The 8,984-nt window shown below is 29.9% G+C and overlaps 1 protein-coding gene across 1 annotated transcript in view; it reads right to left on the reverse strand.

Moving 5' to 3' along the window:
• Positions 1-1,422: 1,422 nt before the first annotated feature.
• LOC106467289 (echinoderm microtubule-associated protein-like 2) overlaps positions 1,423-8,984 on the reverse strand; it is a 32,604-nt gene continuing 25,042 nt past the window's right edge. The window contains 4 exon segments of the mRNA XM_022395432.1: positions 1,423-4,880; positions 6,135-6,265; positions 6,986-7,081; positions 7,559-7,646. Of these exon segments, the coding sequence (XP_022251140.1) occupies positions 4,755-4,880; positions 6,135-6,265; positions 6,986-7,081; positions 7,559-7,646 (441 nt within the window). The 3' untranslated portion in view covers positions 1,423-4,754.

Genomic DNA, 8,984 nt, shown 5'->3' on the forward strand with positions numbered 1-8,984 from the left:
ACTGATGTAGTTATTTTTAGTTTATATTCTCAGAATTAGGATGATGAAGTGGTCATTTTTGTTTTGGTCAAGGAATTAATTTTTGTTTTTGCGAAATTATTTAAAGGCACCTAACAAAACAACCACTTTAATATCAGTATTCCAAAAATAAATAAAACCAAGTAAGAAATGAGAGGCACTTTAAATTATTTCAGCTGTTGGCTTGATCATCCTTCATCTCACAATTCTTACTTTTATTGCAGCTTTTGCATCAAAATAAAAAAGGAACTGGTGACATTTCAGCATTACTCTAGCCATACAAACACAAGCACTATGTGACGTACTATGTCACATGTACCTTAAGCTTCCAACATCATGTAAAAGTTGGTTCTAATTGGTTAATGGAGAGAAGAATAAATGTGAAATATTTATACAATTCTTTATTTTCCCTAACATATTCAAAATCTATCGTAGATATAAAATTTCAAATTACGTTATTTTATAAAAGAGAAGCCGAATGTTCTATCCTTATAGACAGAATTAAGTTAAATTATTTTTTTAAATCACCATTTCAAGTAATGATTCAACAGTCTGACAAATTATTTATCTTCTAACACGTCCCTCAGGAGCGTCTCTACACTACGATTTTTTGAATATTAGAAGTTCAATCCAGAAACTCCCAAAGAGGGTAGTTTTTGATGTATCTTTTCGAAAGAAGTTTTTGTTTGTTAATTGATAAATTTTTAAGTGAAATACAACATCCTCAAGTCTTCGGTATATATCAATAAAGCCACATTCTCAGCATCATTAATTAAGCAATTGCCAACCTTTTATGCTTTTGCTATCACCTTTTTATGTTTAGCTTTCAATTGAGATACAAACGATTTCACCTGCGAATCAATAGGGAAGGTCGAAGCATCACGATAGTCAGCAGTAGGATGAGCAGACAGAAACGCTTTGAAAACAACTGCAGACAATATTGTGCTCGGCTTGCTGCCCAATATCTATCAAAGTGGTTCTACACGGTTCCTAAATACCTCTGCGCGTCATTTGGAGACTTCCATGCTTCTTGTGCTTGACCCTTAAGCTCATGATGCGCCAACGGATTTCAGTCACCTTACCACTTCAAATTACTTTCAGTTCAAATTAAGAAAAAACCGCATTGGGTAGTTTGTTTTTTTTCAACAAAAATGTCCCTCACTGACTTGTGAGGGCCTGTTAATAAGCATTTTTGATAATAGGCTACCAATTTTCCTGGAACACTTTTCAAGTTTCAGTAAATGACTCAGAAAACAGCTTACAACAATAAAATTTCTCTCTCTCTCTCTCTCCTATATATATATATACTGGAGGTTTGTTAACAAGTAAATTACTTGGCCATATATTGTACAGACTACCATTTTGACCCATCTGTGTAAGTTATTTAAATCTCTCACAAATATGTAGGTTATTTTAGTGGTATTTATTTCATAATTACCAGCCGATTTTTAACATCTTAAAAACTATAACCTGGAATACATTCATGATGAGCTGTTTCAATATTTTACTTGTTAAAGTCATTTGATAATTTTAAGGAAACATATCCGAGTGAAGAATGGATCAGGATCACCTTTCTGTGAAGAAATTTTCAATAAAGATATATGCTTGATGGTGTTTTGAAGCTTAGATATATTAACTGTATAACTTATTATAAACAAGAAATTTTTCTGAACGTGTATAAATTACTAACACAAAAGTACTATAACAACCGAGACAATTTTCAAATTTAAAATACAATTAATTTTGAATCTGGTAATATATATCTAAATTGCATAGTTTAACTGAAATTTGTAAAACAAAAACAGAATGAACAAGGATTTTTCTAAATAACTGGGATGAAAAAATGACACTATCAAAGTCATGTTCTTAGTGATAAAAAGTAACAATGTTTTTGTGTTCTTAAAACATACACATACACAAATATACATATCTATAGAAATTTATATAGGTGTATACATATTTACTAATAACCAACTCTTATTTCAGGTTTAAACATTTCAATATCTTACAATTAATTCCATTTAACAATAAAACTTCCATAAAAAAAATGTGACAATGTCTACATTTATTGTGTATAAAATATATACGTTATTTCAGTACAATATATAAGTTTTCTCACCAGATATTTGAGTTCTTAAGACTTTATGAACAAAGCATATTTTAATATTCAAATGATATGAATAAAAATAAGCCTTGGTCAAATTGTGCCTCAAATAAAAATCAGTGTTCAACAACTTTCTGCAACTAGTTATTGAACCTGGATAAAATGATAAACAAAATACATGTTCTGCTAGTTCCTTTGAGGTAAAAAACGTACAAAGGTTTGAATAAATTTTGATGTAACAACTTACCTATCTACACATTTTAGATAATTCATATCACATGGATATTAACATAAATCAAAAATCTGAAACTTTTTTTCACAAACTACCCTGCTTTAAATAAGTAAAAAGAAAATTGTATTTGCTCAACTAACAATTCCTCTCTGTATGTACTTTTTTCCAGTATATCTGGTTATTGATTTTTTTTAAATCAAAAATAAACACCGTTTTTCATGAATATTGTTACAGTTCCAAATTTATTTAATTCTATCCTCTATTCTCCAGTTTTTTTTTGTTTAGCATACACACATAAAACATATAAAGCAACATTAAGTTACTGTCTTTCTCTATAAGCTTGACTTTGAACATACTGTTACAAAAAAAAAGTGAAATCTTTTACAGTCTTTACATCCATTTTGTAAAATTTTTTTTCAGAATGTTTTAAGATATTGTAGTTGTTCGGCATACATGAAAAATATCATTTTACAAAATTTTATCGACAATACCTACATACAATTTAATTCTATTCATCTGTTTTCAAGAGATTTTGATCACATTAATACAAGTATGAGTTTTCTTGGTGTAACCAAAGATAATGAAATGTGGTAATCATATGCATACATATTTTTTCCATCCACTAATTGAAATATATATAGCAAATCTTATAAGAAAAATAGACTTGCAGGTGAGTAAATATGTAAGTATAATATTAAAGATCAGATATGCACACTTTCTATAGATACAAATAACCACATATTTGAAATAAATACAACACTTAAAGAATTAGTAAATCAGGAAAGTGTAACCATTTCTGTGGAGAATTAGAAACTGAGCTTAGTTAATAACAATTCCAGTTTTACCATGTCTTTCCATGCATTTTAAATATTCAAAAAAAAAAGGTGTTTCCTATACAATGATAACAAAAATTACCTTTACTGGCTTTTTTATATATATACATATATATATAGTTTCATTTCCCAGTCATTAGAACAGTATGGCTATTTTAAAATAATTATTTAATACTATTTGTATAATGCTTATTGAAAATTAGGTTTCTAACTTTTTTTATTCCATTTTTTCCCCATCTAAAGCTAATATTTCTACATTATATTTCTTATGCACCATGTATAAAAAATATATAACTAACAATAAATATTTTACAAATAGAACAATAGTCTTTTGAACATGTGTCCTTAATAACAGTCTTGCAGTGAAATACCCAAAATACTTCATCACCTAAAACCAGAATAAAAAAACAACAACTCTGATATCTGGATGAGAATTGCATAATTAGCACTGATTATTGAACTTTCAGAGATGGAAGAACTTTAGTTAACACTAAGTTTATTATCTAAAAATATATTTCAAATGCAGCTGCTTGGTTTATGTATATAAATATATATATATCTTAAAAAATAATAATAAAATTTTCTTTTTGAAAATATTATGTAACATTTTCTTAAAACAAGCTGAATTATTATGGTTATACTTTATCTTAAACTTGTGATATTATACTTGAAAAAAAAATCAAACATGTATAAATATAGGATTTTATATCTCATTAATCCACGTTAGAGCTACACTATACCAAAGACAGTCACTTTACACTGAAGCTCAAACTCAGCAGTTCTAGTTTCCAGTTTTCCTGCTTGCATAGATCAGCATTCTGGCTAAGATAATTGGATGTTCTAAGTAGCATCAACAATGTTCTGGTCAAAACATATATGATATCACAGAGTACTTTACTGCCTACTGCAAGACAACACACTTTCTGAACCTTTGCTATCAGATGCCCACATAAGAAACTACAATTACCATATATGGTAAAATCATTGAAGATATCACAGAAAAACGAAACAGTCCACAATGTTACAGTACAGTCTCCCAGCCCTTAACTTCAGATGCCTGCTCTAAGAAGAACTTAAAAGCTACCACTAACTACCATCGTGTGTATTGTCAATGTCATTACTACAAAAATGTGACGTCACCAATATCTTGATTTAATTATATAAGATATCACAGACAGACTACACTGTCCACAGTTTGACAGTACAGCCTATAAGCCCCCGTTCTCAGATGCCCTCAAAAGAATTTAAAGCTACTACTTACCACATTCTGCTAAGCACTGTGTGTAGTGTCATAAGCATAGAAAGAATGCTATTGTCATCAGTGCATTTAATTAAAAATACATATATAAGAAAATGAAAGTTGTCAGTGTTAAGAATTGTTTAAGACTTATGTATACTGACATTAGTGATGCAGTTTGAGTAAATGTGCAAAACAATTAAAGCTGTCAGTCAACCCTTATCAATTATTATTGAACAAAAAACTATGAGCATAATTGTAGACCTTCAATGGAAAGACTGTTTAAAAAATGCACATCTCAAACACTGTATACTCCTTGTATCCACTGTCTCAGCAGACTGACCACTGCATGATGCTACAGTCCCTTCCTCCCAAGCTAATCACTCGGGTATCATCAGGGAGAAAACTCACAGCTGTGATGTGACTGCTGTGTCCACTGTACATGTGGTAAAGGCACTAAAAGAGAAAGCATTGAAAACATGTAACAAATAGTGTTCTTAAAGTAACTAGTTTTTGTAATTATCGCTGAAAAAAGCTACAAAGCAATATAAATACTTTCTGTCTGTTAATAAAATGTGTATACAATGAAAACACCAGTTAAGTAGAATAGGAAATTTTAAAAGTTTTAAGTCAAAATCATAACACTAAATGAAGCTGATCTTTTAGAAATTATCACTAAACATTACTACTGCATGAAGTGGATACTTCATGTTTGATCCCTAATCATTACTACTGTGTGAAATGGATACTTCATGCATGAACACTAAACATTACTAGTGTGTGAAGTGGATACTTCATGCATGAACACTAAACATTACTAGTGTGTGAAGTGGATACTTCATGCTTGATCCGTAATCTTTACTACTATGTGAAATGGATACTTCATGCATGAACACTAAACATTACTACTGCATGAAGTGGATACTTCATGTTTGATCCCTAATCATTACTACTGTGTGAAGTGGATACTTCATGCTTGATCCCTAATCAATACTATTGTGTGAAGTGGATACTGCATGCTTGATCCCTAAACTACAGGTTAATCTCTAATAACAAACAAGAATGCTGTACTGTATAGTTAATTTCTACAAGGTCAACAGCAAAGTAATGTGATGCTGAATGGATGATCTCTAATCATGATTAATATATGTCTTTAGTTATGGAAATCTCTGTTACAAAGTTTCTTCATATACATCAATCTTTAAACTCTTTCATTCTAAGAAATAAATAAGATTATATCAGTTTCCAAACAGATCTAGCATTAATCCTCTCTTCACTTTTTTTGGGGCTGGATTTTGTATTAAAAAAGATAATACTCATGTAAGAATAGATGAGAAATTGTAGTGTAAACCAGATCAACTTTTATTGGCCCAGTCAGATGGGTAAAATGGAATGCCCTCTGGTGAAATTATGTCACTTGCAGTGAGTACACCCAACTAGTGTAACTGAATGTTTACATGTTTACCACTACATTATTTCCCTACAAATGTGACTGAGGTTGTCTAGCTTTTTGCATAGAATTTGTCACTCCTGCTTCATATTACAGCAATAAAAAGGTGAATAAATCACAATGCCTTGAATAATTGATATAGTTGGAAAACTTGACACTCATTCTTTCTTATAGAAAAACAACATGCAAAGTTGGATGTATAAAGATAACTTAATCTATCCCTAAAGTGTACAATGCAATAAAACTTGTCTAATAATTACCTTAGGCTGGCATGCAGGGAAGGAGAAGAGTTTCACTTTTCCAAAGTCATCACCTGTCACTAACAATTTTTTATTATGAGATTTGTCACATGTATTGATATCAGATCCATCAGCATTCTCAGGCCACATTCCTGAGGGAAAAAAAAACAGTCAGTAATTTTTTTTTTCTTTACCAGTGTCCTGTTTAAAATTAATGTTTCAAAGAGCTTTATATTTACACTCTTTAAAGATAATTCTTAATTAAGTTAAATAATATACTGAATTAAAAACAGCTAATTTTCACTAGACATTACAGGAAATTTATAATGATAAATTGTAAGCAAATTACCCTTTCAAAGAAGTACGAGAAAGATTAGTCAGAAAGTGATACTTCTATTTTGTTATTTACTGTTGGTAAATCATACACTATAAAAATCTATAAAAAATCATACAATAGGAAATTAATAGGTCAAATTTTTAAACATGCACCTTAATAAATTAGTTTATTCTTATTTCATTTATATAGAAGTTTCCAGTTGTGATAGAAAATTAAGATGTTAACTTTGACCAAGGTAAACATTTCAGTTTTAAATGCAAGTCGTAGAAAATCGTGATACAAAAGAATTAAAGAGCATTACACAAATGAAATACCATGTTACTGAAATCAAAACAAATTACTTGTCCTTGTTCACACATACATCCTTCAAGACACTCAGCAAATGTGAAAACAAAAACAAACAACTTAGCTGTCCTTGTTCATAGCTTCTCCAAGTAGATAGATAAACACTTACTGTTACAAAAGCAATAAATAAGAAATTACTACTGAGAATTTCAGTGAAAACTTTAACATATAATATCAAACATGACCGTACCCAAAACATTAAACCCAATGGTGCAGGTTTGTGTCTCCCACGTGATGTCTCTGACTACAGCAATATTTGTTACTTGTCTACAAACTGAAGCATTCCCTGGAAAAAGCATAAATAATTATTTTAGGTTTACTGGAGTTTAGTGTTTCTCTCTATTAAGTGTTTCAATAAAACTGCATCAAATTATATCAACAGTGATTCAGTACTTTGACACACATGTATTCTAATGAACAAGTAAAAAAAAAAATTCACAGCTGCTGTTTTTTCCAATACAGCTAGATCTTATCATTAAACTCTTTCTACATTATGTATGTATTTTATAATATAAATTGACAACATTTCTCAACTTTACTGCTAAAACATAGAACTTATTCAAAAAACATTAAAACAACTGATTATTTTACACAGCCTTAATCTATATATAAGTATATTACTTTGTTATTACAACAAGACACTTGTTTGACAAATAATCAAGGTATGTTTAACTCTACATAATAATAATAAAAAAAAACTCTGAATATCAATCATCAACAAATCATTAATCTATTTGTTTAAAAAATCATAATACAAACTCACAGAATAATAGTTCATGATCTCCCGCTGTTGTCTGAATATAGGTGCTGTTTTCGGACCAGTCAAGGTGAGTCAGAAAACTAGAGTGCCCCTGTAATTAAAGATGTAACAAATGAGGTTACAATAATCAGAAGGAAATTACAAAAAGTACCAAAAGAGTTAATTGGTTCTAGAGTTACCCTGTAATTAAAGATGGAACAACTGATGTTAAAATAATCAAATAAGTAGTATATGCATGTATCTATTTTTATAGAAAACCACATCAGGCTATCTGCTGTGTCCACCAAGGGGAACTGAACCCCCGATTTTAGCGATGTAAATCCGTAGACTTACCACCATCCCACCGAGTGACAAATATGAAAAGTATCTAAAAGTTAGTTGGTTCAATGTCTGTAGTAAACATAAACTGTCAAACAAAATTAACAATTCAATCCTTTAAAATCAGAAGTTCTGGTGTTGATCAGTATAGATCTTAAATATATCAGTTTCTGATAAAGAACTTTATACATATCAAAACTGTATCATAGTTAAAAAAACCTACAGTTAAATTTATACAATATTTACTATAAATACTTCTTCAAATATCACTGTCAACATAATTAAAGAATGTTTAAAAGAATTTACCACTTGGTCTAAAGGAATTATTAATTTCTTTTATAATGCTTTTGGATTGACATTTTTAATACTCAATACCCTAAACCTGCATTAAAATTATGAGAAGAATCCCAATTTCCATGAAGATTATGACAAACTAAAAGAAGTAGACACATTGAATAAACTTGTCCAGTTGATTTTAAAGTAAAGCACTGTATTATACTATAACTACAGTTAGTGAGTTATTCCATATAAATTGAAAGAATTTAAACGTGATATATTAAATGAGGCAACAATAAAATTTTTGGTCTGTGTTAAATAACAATAAATAAGAGATGTAAAGAGACGGTAACTTGGTAACAACTAGCAGATGTACGCATGCAAAGCGCAGTGACAGGTTTACGAAAATTATGTTTCTTCGAAATATGCCAGTGGCAATGTAAAGATTAAAAGTATATAAGAATAAAATTATTCATGTCCACTAGGCTTGATTATTTGAATAACAGTTTATTTCTTTATCTAAAAAGCAATGAGTAACACGTGACTTAAAAACGTGTCTATCTTGAAATTATGTACTAGAAATCCCTCAAAGGATTAACAGGATTTGAAAATGAAATGCAATAGTAGAATTAATGTTTTACCAGTTACAAATATAAATGGTGTTTCTGTTTTTGTCCCAAAATATGGCAGTAATGACTGAAAGTATACAGACTGTATACTTACCCCATATAATGAATGAGGAAACTGGAAGAATTCAATTAGTAACCCTAGTCCCCCCCCCCTTCTAAGAGGAGATACTGAGATTGTACATTATACATTTTCTACGATAAGATAG

This window comes from Limulus polyphemus, unplaced genomic scaffold, assembly GCF_000517525.1.
Source record: "Limulus polyphemus unplaced genomic scaffold, Limulus_polyphemus-2.1.2 Scaffold2556, whole genome shotgun sequence".
Classification (NCBI taxonomy): Eukaryota; Metazoa; Arthropoda; class Merostomata; order Xiphosura; family Limulidae; genus Limulus; species Limulus polyphemus.